Source organism: Hippopotamus amphibius, chromosome 4, assembly GCF_030028045.1.
Source record: "Hippopotamus amphibius kiboko isolate mHipAmp2 chromosome 4, mHipAmp2.hap2, whole genome shotgun sequence".
In the NCBI taxonomy this organism is placed as follows: Eukaryota; Metazoa; Chordata; class Mammalia; order Artiodactyla; family Hippopotamidae; genus Hippopotamus; species Hippopotamus amphibius.
In genome coordinates, this window is record NC_080189.1 from 122,470,742 (window position 1) to 122,486,044 (window position 15,303).

The 15,303-nt window shown below is 38.7% G+C and overlaps 1 protein-coding gene across 10 annotated transcripts in view; it reads left to right on the forward strand.

Moving 5' to 3' along the window:
- The window catches only part of MLLT10 (MLLT10 histone lysine methyltransferase DOT1L cofactor), a 213,373-nt gene that overhangs the window by 58,044 nt on the left and 140,026 nt on the right, over positions 1 to 15,303 (forward strand). For all 10 annotated transcript variants that reach the window (XR_009053102.1, XM_057730775.1, XM_057730780.1 and 7 more), the window contains one exon: positions 15,190 to 15,299. Coding sequence is in view for 9 of the 10 variants with exons in the window: in XM_057730775.1 (XP_057586758.1) it covers positions 15,190 to 15,299 (110 nt within the window). In the remaining variant the exon portion in view is untranslated. The remainder of the gene's footprint in view (positions 1 to 15,189; positions 15,300 to 15,303) is intronic.

Here is a 15,303-nt window from a genome sequence, read left to right on the forward strand (position 1 = left end):
GGTTGGAAGGGTATGAGACCAGACCAACTATAAGAAAGAAAGGTGGAGCTGGATCATAAGTGCATTTAATATACTTAAAATCAGCTATATGGCCTAGGAGGTGGGGGGGGGGGATAGAAAAAAAAATTATAGAGGTAATTCAGTCTGCCATTTTACTCACTGAGGGAAGCCTATGTGGAAATCCCCTGTGAATGATTGTAAAGCTTTCCCAACCATCACTGACAAAGACATGAAGTGTACTATTGAGGGGGCCAAGCAAGAGGTGGTATTGGCTTACTTATATTCTTGAAGAGGAAATTTTAAAATGAGGGTCATTGATAGACACTATCTGACAGCACAGTTAGAAGAACTTGAATACAGCAGGGTTATGTATTCAAAACGATGTACAGTGTCATGTACTTTCTCTGTTGGGGTTTTAAGGGCTTTTTCAAGGATAGCTTTAATTATACATACTTTTTTTGGGCTTTATACTCTGAGTTAGAATCTACACTCCACAAAGATAAAACTCTGCTTTATTGGAGTAAGTCTGAATGAGAGATACTAAGGAACTGTTTGAGACAGAAGTAGCAGGAGAGAGAAGAATGAGGGAATGGACATCAGAGATACTAAAGTGGTAAATTTTTGCAGGTATATTAAAAAAATACTTTTATTATGCAAAAATTTCAAGCATACATACAAGTAGAGAGAATTTCCACCTGGGTACCTAGCTTTTAACAGTGACCAAGTCATGGCCAGCTGTTTCTTCTGTACCCTTCCCTACCCCATTCTTCTGATTATTTTGAATTCTGTGAACATTTCTAACTTAAGTGGATATTTTAAAAAATGCATGATATATGAGGGAGAGTCAAAAATTATCTGCACTCTGGCTGTAGAATTTACAGAAGTTTTAATACAACCAGAGCTGTGGATAATTTTTGACTCACCCTTGTATTATCACACCTGAAAAAACTGACAAGGATTTCTTAAACCCATCAAATAATCTAGTCATTGTTCAAAATTTCCTGATTGTCTCCTGTTTTTTCTTTTTCTTTTTTTAAAAAAAGTTTCATTTTATTTATTTATTTATTGGCTGCATTGAGTCTTCGTTGCTGTGTGCAGGCTTTTCTCTAGTTGAGATGAGCAGGGGCTACTCTTCGTTGTGGTGCACAGGCTTCTCATTGTGGTGGCTTCTCGTCGCAGAGCACATGTTCTAGGTGCATGGACTTCAGTAGTTGCAGCATGTGGGCTCAGTAGTTGTGGCGCACGGGCTTAGTTGCTCCTCTGCATATGGGATATTCCCAGGCCAGGGATGGAACCTGTGTCTCCTGCATTGGCAGTTGGATTCTTAGCCACTGTGCCACCAGGGAAGTATCTCCTGTTTTCTTTTATAGTTGTTGAATCAGGATCTCATAAGGTCCATCAGCTGGATCCAAATAAGCTTCATACATTACAATAGCCTGGTATGTCTCTTGGATCTCTCTGTAGTCGTCTTTGTCCTTTTCCCCCTCTCAGTTTACTTATGGAAAAAATCTGGGTCATTTGCCCTATAGTTTGTCCACAGCAGACTTTGTTGATTAATCTTAGATTGTGTGTGTGTGTGTGTGTGTGTGTGTTTTAACATGTTGCTTTGTTTCATGTATTTTCTGTACATTAATAGTTAGATGTATACAGAAACTTGATCATAATCAGTTTATTGTGGGGGCAGTCAAGAGCACTTCATAGACAGTGTTGTGTACTTCCTTCAGGAGGAAGTATGATACTTGTTTTTTTTAACAGTAAATTTATTTATTTGTTTATTTATTTATTGGTTGCGTTGGATCTTTGTTGCTGCACATGGGCTTTCCTTAGTTGCATTGAGCGGGGGCTACTCTTCATTGTGGTGCATGGGGTCCTCACTGTGGTGGCTTCTCTTGTTGCAGAGCACAGACTCTAGGTGCATGGGCTTCAGTAGTTGCGGCACATGGGCTCAGTAGTTGTGGTACATGGACTTTGTTGCTCCATGGCATGTGGGATCTTCCTGGAGCAGGGATCGAACCCATGTCCCCTGCATTGGCAGGTGGACTCTTAAGCACTGTGCCACCTAGGAAGTCCTGTTTTGTGTTTGTGTATGTGTGTGTGTTATGTCAGCAGCTGTTGATCAGTGTCTATCCATTTATTAAATAGAGGTTTGAATAAATTGTAATATTCTTTATCATTACTTTATGTTAGAAGGATTACTTCCATAAACAGAACTTTTCCTTATCAACTATTTTGTTACCCTGAAGTCCAGTTTGTGAAGGAAGGACAAGATAAATACTGTATTCTTTTTCCTTAAATTTGAGGTAAAATTCACATAGCATAAAATAACCATCTTAAGGGATACAGTTTAGTGTCATTTACTGCTTTTACAGTGTTATGCAACTACTACCTTTGTTAGTTTCTGCAGCATTTTTACCACTCTAGAAGAAAACACCCTTTCTTAAGCAGAAACTACATCTTCCCACCTTCCCCCAGCCCCTGGCAACCACCAATTTGTTTTTTGTGTCTGTGGATTTACCTATTCTGGATATTTTACATAACTGTAATCATATAGTTATAGCATGTGACCTTTTGAGTCTGGCTTTTTTCACTTAGCATATTTTTCAGATTCAGCAATGTTGCAGTCTGTTTTAGTACTTCATTCCTCTTTACAGCTGACTGATATCCCACTGTATACATACAGGCCACATTTTATCTGTCCTTTCATTCGTTGAAAGACATTTGAGTTATTTCCATCTCTTGGCTGTTGTGAATAGTGCTGCTGTGAACATTGGTATAGATGTTAGAACATTAGTATCTTGGGGGTATACACTACCAGTGGCATTGATGGCTCATATGGTGGTTCTGTATTTAACTTTTCAAGGAACCACCAAACTGTTTTTCACAGTGGCTGCACCATTTTTACATTCCCACAGGTGGTGTATGAGGTATCCAGTTCCTTTTCATTATCACCAACACTGAACTATTTTCTGAATTTTTAGGTTATAGCCATCCTAGTGGATATGAAGTGGTACCTCATTGTGGGTTTGATTTGCACTTCTCTAATCATGAATGATGTTGAACATTTTTTATTATTTATTTAGTTTTTTGGCTTTCTCTAGTTGTGGTGAGCGGGGGCTACTCTTTGTTGAGCATGGGCTTCTCACTGAGATGGCTTCTCTTGTTGTGGAGCACAGGCTCTAGGCATGAGGGCTTCAGTAGTTGCAGCACACAGGCTCAGTTGCGGTGCATGGGCTTAGTTGCTCTGCAGCATGGGGATCTTCCCAGACCAGGGATTGAACCCATGTCCATCCTCTGCATTGGCAGGTGGATTCTTAACCACTGCGCCATCAGGGAAGTCCCTGTTAACTTTGTTTTCTTATGTTTGTCTGACTTGGGGGCATTTGATATAATACTGGCCTCATAGAAGGAGCTAGGAAGTGTTCCCTCTTTAAGTTTTTTTGGGAGGAGTTTGAGAAGGATTTGTGTTAATAGTTCTTTAAATGTTTGGTAGAATTCACTTATGAAGGCATCTGGTCCAGGGCTTTTCTTTGTTGGGAAGTTTTTGCTTGTTGATTGATTCTATCTCTTGTTATAGGTCTGTTGAGAGTTTCTCTTTCCTTTTTTTTTTAAGTATTTACAGATATGTGTAACACCACAGTCAATTTTAGAACATTTTCATCACTTCGAAAAGAAACCTTTTTTTTTTTTTGTATAGCACAGGGAACTGTATTCAATATCTTGTAATAAACTATAATGAAAAAGAATCTGAAAAACAATATGTATGTATATAAAACAATCACTTTGCTGCACACAAGAAACTAAGACAACATTGTAAGTCAACTATACTTCAGTTAAGAAAAACAAAAGAAACCCTGTATTTTTAAACTATCACTCCCTTACCTGTCCACCCTACCCCGTTTCATTCCCCTCAAACATCTCCTTTACAACATAGGTATTAACAGGTATGCGTGTAACTCTGAGTGCCACTGTGTATTATATGAGATTTTGTATATTGTGTATGTTTTTCATTTGTCTGAAAAGTCTTTTCCAGTTTCCATTGTTATTTCTTCTTTGACTTACTGGTTATTTAAGAGAGTTGTTTAATTTCCATGTATCTGTGAATTTTCCAGTTTTCCTTCTGTTGTTGATTTCTATTTTTATTCCACTGTGGATTGATAAGATTTGATTTCAGATCTTTTAAAATTTATTGACACTTGTTTTGTGACCTGACCTGTGATCTGTCTTGGAGAATGTTCTTGGGTATTTGAGAAGAATGTGTATTTTGCTGTTTTTAGTGCAGTGTTCTGTGTGTGTATATAGGGCCTAGATGAATTGTAGTGTTTCTCAGTTCTTTGATTTTTTTTTTTAACTGATTTTCTAATAAATTCTATCCATTATTGAAACCTGGGTACTGAAGTTTCTAACTATTACTAAAGAATGGTCTTTTTCTCCCTTCAGTTTTGTTTCATGTATTTTGGAGCTTTGATGGTTGGTGCATATGTTTATAATTGTTTTATCTTGGTGTTTTGACCCATTTTTCTTTTTTTTTTTTTTTTGGCACACGGGCTTAGTTGCTCCGCGGCATGTGGGATCTTCCTGGAGCTGGGATTGAACCCATGACCTCTGCATTGGCAGGTGGATTCTTAACCACTGCGCCACCTAGGAAGCCCTGACCCGTTTTTCAATATATAATGGTCTTCTTTGTTCCTTGTAACAGATTTTGATTCTTATTTCACTTTCCATATATATATATATATATATATATATATATATTTAGTAGCTATCCTGGAGATTGCAATTAATCTCTTAAACTTATAACACCCCAAGAAACACAGGTTAGGGGATACAAAGGCAAATGCCTTGAGTCAGTCCTTTGGGTTCTTTCTCTCCCCCTCCCTCAGTAGAGTCAAAACTTAAAACCACAGTTGTTTGAGTACGAGCTCTGCTTGACCCCTTCTGGAACCAGGGACCAGAGTTTGGTACTAGGAACATGGGATGCTGTCTTCAAGGCCATTGTTAAGCCAATGAGAGGTAGAGCCAGGGCAAATAAAAATGACACAAAACTCTGTTTTTAAGTTGCCCCTCCGTCCCTCCCTTCTTCCCTCCCTCCCTTCTGTTTTTGGCTGTACAGCACTTGCAGCACAGCATGTAGGATCTAGTTCCCCGACCAGGGATTTAACCCACACCCCTTGCAGTGGAAGTGCAGAGTCTTAAGCATTGGACTACCAGGGAAGTCCCAAGATTTATGTCTCTTTCTTTATTGTTTACTTGGGTGCATAAACTTTTGACTATCTTCCCGAGTTCTGACAAAGTTGATTTTGACATCTTGTGCTCCATTTTCTGGTGTTTCTATGACAGCACAGGCTTTTGGAGATGCCATCAGTCCAAATGTTTCATTTTTAACCTTCATTTACCAGTTTTCAAGAGACAAGTATATTATTTGGTTGCCAGTAACAGAACTAGATTCTGGATAACTGAAGCAAAAAGAATATGTAAAAAGTTGTAACTCACAGATTTAAAGGAAAAATTGAGTGCTCGCATTTTGGAGTGACTAGAACCAGAAACGAATAGAATCTCCACAAGTGTGGTATTCTAGAGAAGAAGGAGTGGATACTGAGCAAGCTTAAATCATGGCTCTCTGCAGTAATATTATATCACTTAATGGATGTGGTCTGAGATGAGGGAAGGGAGTTGCCTAGATTACTGTGTGGACAGCTGAAGGTTGATGGTTTTAACTGAGTTAAGAGAGTGTTGGACAGAGGGTTGTTTTGGGAGTAAAGATCACTTCAGAAGTGTTGAGATAAACTTTTCATGTGTTGAGTTTAAGATGATGGTGAGGTTGCTGAATAATGTATATGTCAGTAGGAAATTGGGTATAATTACCAGCTTTTAGCTCTTACCATTTCTGCTTCCTTACCATGTAGTTTCCTTTCTGGGGAGGCTACCACATTCTTGACCTTTTTTTTTTTTTTTTTTTTAAATATTTATTTAGCTGTGTTGGGTCTTCGTTGCAGCATACAGGATCTTTTGTTGCAGCGTGCAGGTTTCTCTCTAGTTGTGGCACATGGGCTCCAGAGCACAGAGGCTCAGTAGTTGCAATGCACAGGCTTAGTTGCACGGTGGCATGTGGGATCTTAGTTCCCCGACCAGGGATTGAACCCATGTCCCCTGCATTGGAAGGCAGATTCTTAACCACTAGACGACCAGGGAAGTCCCAAGGCTTACCACATTCTTGGTATCTATCTAGAGCTATTTTCTGCATAGATAAATACTTTTTACACAATTGTAGGATATAGTGTTTTATGAATTGCTTCTTCATTTAATAATGTACCTTGGAGATCATTGCACGTAAGTAATAAAAAACTCTCTAATATACATCTGCGTGATGTTTAATTGTAGAAACGAGCTGTAATTTACTTAACCATTCTCTTAATGAACATTTAGTTATTATTAGTTTTTTTTTTTTTTTTTTAAAAACAGTATTGCAGTGAACAACCATGTACAGTGTAATCATAGATTACCTATAGGCAAAAATTCCTAGAAGTGGGATTGCTGGGTCATAGGGTATGTGCATCTGAAATTTCAGTGGATTTTGCCTTATTCCCCTCTATTTCTTGAGATGTACTAATTGAACTGTCCCCAGCCTTTTTCGCACCAGGGACCGGTTTTGTGGTAGACAATTTTTCTGCGGTAGTGTGTGCAATTGGGATGGTTCAGGTGGTAACGCGAGCGAAGATTCAGGCAGTAATACCAGTGATGGGGAGTGGCAGATGAAGCTTCGCTCCCTAGCCTGCCATTCCCCTCCTGCTGTGCGGCCCAGTTTGTAACAGGCTGCAGACCACTAGCGGCTTGGGGGTTGGGGACCCCTGTGCTAATTCACAGTATATTCACAGTGAATATACTATGAATTATGTTTGAGCCTCAGCACAGTTGCATGACCACCTGAGTCAGTTTCATTTTTGGATTGTTAGTAAGACTCACAAGTCACAGTTGGCTTATCCAACACCAAATATATCTATAAAGGAAAAGCATACACAGTTGCATTACAGAGGCCTCCAAGCTCTGATGCAGGTTTTGATGTTTCCAGCATTTTGGTTGTAAGGTTGACAACAAGCCAATGCAAGTACAGGTCACATTAGCACAGGGAAGCCTGGAGGTTTGGGGACCCTCAGTTTAAATATGCCTACTAGCCATATAGCCTCTGTATTTGTAAGTGGGTATTCTATTATGTAGTGTAGACTATAAATTATAAGTCATACAATACATTGGGTTGGCCAAAAAGTAACTTCGGTTTTTAAGTAGAAACAAAAGACACATTTTTCATTTTCACCAAGAACTTTACAATGTATTCACCTTTTGTTCCACTACCGTCTGCCATTTTTCAGGCAACTTCATAATTCCATCTTCCCAAAACTTTTTATCATTTTGAGCAAAGAGCTGTTCCAGGTACCTTTTACAGTCTTCCAGGGAATTGAAATTTTTTCCATTAAGAGAATTTTGTAAAGACCTAAATACAATAAACGGAAATCTGAAGGTGCAGTGTCTGGTGAATATGGCAGATGAATCAGAACTTCCCAGCCATGCTGTAACAGTTTTTGCCTGGTCATCAAAGAAACATGCAGTCTTGCATTATCCTGATGGAAGATTATGGTTTTCTTTTCCTTCCTTCCTCCCTCTCTTCCTTCCTTTCAAAAATATTTTTAAAATTTATTTATTTTTATTTATTGGCTGCATTGTGTCTTGCTGCGCACAGTCTTTCTGTAGTTGTGTAGAGCGGGGGCTACTCTTTATTCTAGTGCACGGGCTTCTGATTGTGGTGGCTTTTCTTGTGGAGCACAGACTCTAGGCCCTTGAGCTTCAATAGTTGCGACATGGGAACTCAGTAGTTGTGGCTTGTGGGCTCTAGAGCGCAGCGTCAGTAGTTGTGGCACACAGGCTTAGTTGCTTAGCGGCATGTGGGATCTTCTTGGACCAGGGCTCGAACCAGTGTCCCCTGCATTGGAAGGTGGATTCTCAACCACTGTGCCACCAGGGAAGCCCTGGTTTTCTTTTGACTAATTCTGAACACTTTCTCTTGAGTGCCACTTTTAGTTGGCATAATTGAGAGCAGTACTTGTTGGAATTAATTGTTTTCTGGAAGGAGCTTGTGATAGAAGACTCCCTTCCAATCCCACCAGATACACAACATCCCCTTCTTTGGATGCAGTCCGGCCTTTGGTGTGGCTGGTGGTGGTTCATTTCCGCTTGCCCCATGATCTCTCCTGTTCCACATTGTTGTACAGTATCCACTTTTCATCGCCTGTCACAATTTGTTTTAAAAACAGAGTGTTTTCATTACGTTTAAGTAGAGAATAGCATGCAGAAAAATGGTCAAGAAGATTTTGTTCGCTTAACTTACATGAAACCCAACCATCAAAGTGATTCACATAACCAGGCTGGTGCAAATGATTTTCAGTGCTTGATTTGGATATTTTGAGTATGATGGCTATCTCCTGCATGTTATATTGATTGTTCTTATTTAGTGTCTTGATTTGATTGCTATCAACTTCAGCTGGTCTACCCGACCATAGAGCATCACCCAAAGAGACAAATCTCCAGCACGGAACTTCACAAACCGCTTGTGACACATTCTATCACTCACAGCACCTTCTCCATACACTGCACAAATCTCTTTTTGCATTTTGGTTGTGTTTTTACCTTTCTTGAAATAATAAAACATAATATGCCAAAAATGTTGCTTTTTTCCTTCCATCTTCAATATTAAAATGGCTACACAGAAATTCACCAATTTTGATGTCTTTTTTTAAAAAATTTATTTTATTTATTAGCGGCGTTGGGTCTTTGCTGCACATGGGCTTTCTCTAGTTGCTGTGAGCGGGGGCTACTCTTCATTGTGGTGTACGGGCTTCTCATTGTAGTGGCTTCTCTTGTTGCAGAGCACAGGTTCTAGGTGCGTGGGCTCCAATAGTTGCGGCACACAGGCTCAATAGTTGTGGCTCACGGGCTCTAGAGCGCAGGCTCAATAGCTGTGGCGCATGGGCTTAGCTGCTCCATGGCATGTGGAATCTTCCCAGAGCAGGGCTCGAACCTGTGTCCCCTGCATTGGCAGGCGGATTCTTAACCACTGCGCCACCTAGGAAGTCCGATAAGTCTTTTTTTAAATGCACGCTGATATGATAGTTGTCACATGCAGTCTAACAAAATTGTTTTGAATAAAGTTAAAGACAACTAAGTGCTACTAGAGCCATCTTAAGGAAAAAACAGAATGAACCTTTTGGCCAACCCAATACATTCCTGACAGCCAAGTACAGCAGGCTAAGGAGCATTCTTGGATAAATTATTAGTACTTGGCAGACCCTATAGGACCCTCATCTATCTTCAGGGTTGATGTTGCAAGAACTATCAAGATATTTTCCTCAAGAGCCTGAAAGAGGGATTCAGAATACAGGTTTTAGCCCTTTCCATCTATGAGTATTAAGAATCTTTTTATATTTGCCATTCTGGTAGGTAAAAATTATGTAAACATAGCCTTAATCTGTATTTCTCTTATTTTGTGAGATGTTGAGCAACTTTTCATATGCTTGAAAGCTATTTGTATTTTCTTTATGTGAAGTATTCATTCATAATCTTAGCCCATTTTCTGCTTGGTACATTCCTCATGGCACATTTGTTGATTGTTGTGTAAGAGCTCTTAATGTTTTAGGGAAATTAGTCCTTTGTCTGGGGTATTGCAGAATTTTTTCCTCCTAGATGATGGTTTGTGTTTTGATTTTGCTTTTGGCCATACAGAAATTTAATTTTATATAATCATGTTGATTATTATCATTAACAAATCTTTTCCTGATTTTGTAGCGTATTAAAAGGACTGTTTTCTACACCAAGATCATTTTAAACTTTCATACTGTTTTTTCTACTGGGTGACTTAAAGTTTTGATTATTGACCCATCTAGAATTTATTGTAACATAGGCTGTGAGGTATGGAGCTATTTATTTTTCACCTGGATGACTATCCAGTTGTTCCAAATACCTATTTTGAGTAGTCTATTTTCCCCTGTTGATTTCAAATGACGTTTTTTCAGATACAAAGTTCACGTGTGATTTGGCCTTATTTCTGGACTTTCATTCTATTCAGTGATGTGTCTTTTCATGGGCCAGTACCACACTGTTTTAATTATTTTAGTTTTATATCTATATCTCTGCTTTAGCTATTTGAGCAGATCTAAGACAGTTGATTTAAAGTCTGCACTAAACGTCTGTGCTTCTGCAGGGGCAGATTCTGTTCAGTTCTCCTGTGAGTGGGCTGTACTTTCTTTTTCTTTGTATGCTTTGTAATTCTTTCTTGAAAACTGGACATACTGAATATTATGATGTGGTGACTCTGGAAGGTAGATTCTTTACTCACAGTTTAATTTTGTTGCTTGCTGTATGCTGCAGTAGTTTTTAGTAGTTTTCTATACAATTTTTTTAAAAGTGTGCATTCTTTGTCACTTTGATCTCTAAATTCTGTTTCTGCAGCTTGTCTTCAACTGGTGTTTTGACAAAGATTTGCTTGACTACCACGTGCCAAAATAGTGAGAGAGAGGGAGAATCAAAAAGAGGGGAAAAAAAAAAAAAAGTAAAAAGAAACACCTCTTCCAGTCTTTGTCGATTGGCTCTGTGCTGGGACCATTCCTTCAGCGGCTAGCCAGTCTGCTTACAACTCTGCCTTACTTAGCCTTCACTTCCCTGCTTGTGCTTATACCAGAACATAGACCAGAGATGAAAGTTTAGCGCCTCATCAGGTCTTTTATGAATATGCATCCTGCCCTGGGCATGTGATGCTGTCTAAATTCCCTAGAATGCACAGATACTTTTCAGTGCCCCAATTGCCAAGAGAAACTTTGTCCCTAGCTTTTCCTCTTAGGCTCTTGGCCTTAGATTATATGCTTGAGCCATAATCTTTTGCCCCAGGTACCAGTGGGTTTTTTTGTTTGCCTTACAATGACTTGAGGAATACCTACAACTTTTCTGCTGAGTTCTGAGCTTGTTGAAGGAGTAAACACATTGTGTAAGTTCTTCAGTAGCCCACAGACACTTTAAAACAGAAACACAATTCTTTCAAGTGAAGTCTGCTCTGCTCCTTCTGAAACTGGGAGCTGGGGTTCTTCACTGGGAATGCAGAGTCCTATATCTTCAAGACTTGCTGAATCCAGGGTGGCATGCATCAAGGGAAAGTAAAAATTCCCAAAGCTTTCCTGCCTTTTTTTGGGCCACGCTGCACGGCTTGTGGGATCTTAGTTCCCCAACCAAGCATTGAACCTGGGCCCATGGCAGTGAGAGTACTTGAGTCCTAACCATTGGACCCCTAGGGAACTCCCCACTTTCCTACCATTTTTAAGTTGCTTTTTTCTGACTTAGCGTTTGTTTGGTTGCTGCAAACCTTTCACTCTCTTTTCCAGAGTACTGACAAAATTGGTTCTGATCGTTTCTGCTTGACTTCTTGATATTTCTGTGGTGGAATGTGCCCTTGGAGCTGCCTTCTCTCCCATTTTTGCTAACATAAGTCTGGATATTTTTGCATCCCTGTAAGTCTCCTTGAGTTTTGTTCTGAAATGCAGTTATATTCCTTGGAAACTGTTTGATCTTTTCAGGTCCTGCTCTTATGATTTATTCCATGGGTCCAGAGCAGTGCTCAGTCTAGAGGCCCTTATTCCCATTACTGAGGCAAGACCTTTATGAGTGTTTTACCCTATGAATGCCCTGTGAGTTAGGCATTTTTCCAGTCTGGCTCAGGGAACAGGCACTGTTCTGGCCCTTTGTGCCAGCTGGATACTGTTCCTTCTAATCTTTTTGGCTGGTTCTTTTTCCAGCCTCAGGTAATTTCTCTACTCACATGTTCTCTGTATAATACTCAAGTGATGCTGTGTCTCTCTCTTTGTCTCTGTCTCTGAGTGTTCTATCTCTGAAGGGCTTTTATTTCTGGTACTTGGCTTGCCAATTTTAACTTTCTTGGTCTCACCGATCTCCTAAACTTTGAGGGTCCTGGGCTTGGCCTCAGTTTCTCTCCCTGAGTCTTGGCCTGGAAGAGCTTTCAAGACATTAAGAGGGGGCAGACAGAGGGCTCACTTCATTTGTTTCTTGCTTCTTTGGGATTGTTGTCTTTCTGTACCTGATATCCAGGTGTCTTGAGAACAGTTATCTAAATTACTTTGTCCTTTTTTTTTTTTTTTTTTGGGGGTGTGGGTGTGCATTTGTTTCGTGCAGAATGATAAATTTGGCCCTTGTTATTCCATCTTGACCAATCTCCTACTATTTCTTCTTAACCTTGATTTTTTTCCTCTTATTTTATTCTTCTGTTCCCTCTTTTCTTCCTTATTTGTGACTATATGAATTTTTTTAGCATTGCATTTTAATCAGTTTAATAATGCAGTTTATTAATCTTGCATTTAGGTTTAATTGTATTAAATTATCTTTTGGACCATATCTCTTTCTATATATACAAGTATTAGTATTTATGTATGTAGTGCTTGCTCCAGGAATTACAAGTTTCATACAAATAAGTTCAGTCTACTATGTGTACCACGTCATACAAAATGTAGAAACCTTGAAACTGTATAATCTCTCTTACCTGTTCCTTCCCCAATCTTTGTTATAGTTTTACACGTATTAAAAACTTTACAAGAGAGCATTTTAACTTTTGATGTAAGCAGTCATATATATTTTAAGTGAAAGAAGGTATTATTATTGTTTTATCAGCCAGTCTGTCAAAGGTACCAGCATGTTTATCCTGCTTCATTTTTCCCTTCATCTTGGAGCTTACTTCTTGGGTCATTTTTTTCTGCTGCCCAAGGGAAATTGTCTGGTGTTCCCTTTTTTTTTTTAACTTTTATTTATTGGTTTATTGGCTGTGTTAGGTCTTTGTTGCTGCACATGGTCTTTCTCTAGTTGTGGCGAGCGGGGGCTGCTCTTTATTGTGGTGCACAGGCTTCTCAGTGTGGTGCCTTCTCTTGTTGTGGAGCATGGGCTCTAGGTGCGCGGGCTTCAGAAGTTGTGACTCACGGGCTCTAGAGCACAGGCTTGATAGTTGTTGCACATGGGCTTAGTTGCTCCACGGCATATGGGATCTTCCTGGACCAGGGATTGAACCCGTGTCCCCTGCATTGGCAGGTGGATTCTTAACCACTGCGCCACCTGGGAAGTCCCTGGTGTTCCCTTTAATGGAAATTTGCTTAAAGATATTTGTTGGCTTTGTTATTTATCCAGTTCTTTTGGTGATAACTTGCCTTTTGGTTATTTTAAGATTTGTATTTCTCTTTTTGGTTTTCTTGTAGGTTTATTAATGTGCCTATGTGTGGGTTTATATTTATTTACCCTGGGATTTATTGTGGTTCTTCAGCCTATTCCTTGCCACCTTTCTTCTGTTTTAGAAAGTTTTTGGATATTATCATTTTTTTAAGGGTTTATTTATTTATTTATTTAAGAACTTTTATTGAGATACAAATGACATACAATAAACTGCATATACTTAAAGTGTACAATTTGATTTTTTTATTATTAGTAATGTATGGATATTGTCATTTTAAATATTGCTTTTGTACCGTTTTTTTTCTCATATTTCTCTGGGGCTCTAATTACATGTGTGTTAGGCCTGATTGTTATGTTGTTTTTGTTTCCTGTCCTCTTTTTGTATTTTTCACACTTTTGTGCTGATGTTCTGAATATTTCCTTTTGACCTATTTTGTTGTTGTTCTGATTCTGATTTTGGCTATGTCTGAGCTTGTTAATCCCATTTATTGATTTTTTTTCCATTTTATTTATTTATTTATTATGTTTTTTGAGGTACATCAAGTTCAGTCATCTGTATTTATACACATATCCCCGTATTCCTTTTTAAATTTTTGTTTTTACTTCTGTAATTTCTGATTTAGAGTTTTCAGTTCTTTGAAGAAATTTTAAATTTTGTGTTGTATTTGAACATAATCATACTTTTTTAAATGTCCCTATCTGAAACTCCACAATATGTATCTGTTTTGATTTTCATGTTCTGCTGGTTTTCATTCATGTTGTCGTGTCTCTCGTGTATTTGGTACTTTTCATTATGCCGAAAGTGATAATGAACTAGTGTTAGAAATTGTTTGTAGCCAAAATGACATTGTTTTCCTCTAAAGAGGATGTATATTAGCTTCTGTCTGGTTTCTGGGGGCACTTGTAATTTAAGATTACATGAGTCACATTTCAGAGTTTGAGGTGATTGTAGCCCTGGTGCAGGCTCTGGGAGGGCCTATGTATCAGTACTTTTAGTTTATTGTCACTCCTGGCATGCAGCCCTGCAGTGTTGCAGCTGAAAGAGAGGGTGAGGGATTTACTAGTGTTCCTCTTTTCCCTTAGTTGTCTGTGGACGTGAATCCCTGCACTTCAGCTTTCTGAGTTTGTCAAAAGTGCCTTCTACTCTCTCAGCTGCTTTCTTTGAAATAGGCAAATGTCCCATGGGTGGCATAGTGGTCAAAAGTTGTACTTAACTCCCTTGACTTCCATCCTTTTCCAGCTTTGGCCCCAGTAATTCCTTATTCTAACATTGGCTCTTTGATACCTTTAGTCACATTTTGAAAATTAAAAGAAACAACATTTAATATCAATTGTTAATATATTTAAGTGAAATATTAAAATAGAACAATGTATGTTAGTGTTAGTATTTAAAGTATCTACATTAATGTAACAGTTAAAAATTTAATATTGACATTTAAGGTTTAAAGTTTTTATTTTAGGTATTCAGCTATAAAACTTCATACTTTTATAGTGGTTCTCATGGGAAGTATTGATCTGAATTGTTTAGTTTACTCTTATTAAAAGTGTTAGTGCCATTGTCCAAATTTGAGTTTCCCTTGGGGAGTTCCCTGGTTGCGTAGTGGTTAGGTTTCTGGGTTTTCACTTCTGTGGCCCGGGTTCAATCCTTGGTTGGGGAAATGGGATCCATCCTGCAAGCTGTGGGGCACAGCTGGGAAAAAAAAGTTGTTTCCCTTTATTTGTATTGTACTAACTGGAGAAATGACTAAGAGTCTTGTCAGTAGTGGTTTGACTATGAGTCAGTAGTGAGAATTTGTTAATGTTTTTGTTGTGTGTTTGCTTAAATAGGCATTTAAGGGATCTGTTCAGAAAGTTAGTAATTTAATTTGTCTTTGAAAAAGCTTTATTGAAAACTGGGGAAATGACATTATTTTTGTTTATTTTTAGGTTGGGCTCATGTGGTTTGTGCCCTGTATATTCCAGAGGTACAGTTTGCCAATGTTTCTACAATGGAACCAATTGTTTTACAGTCTGTTCCACATGATCGTTATAATAAGGTAT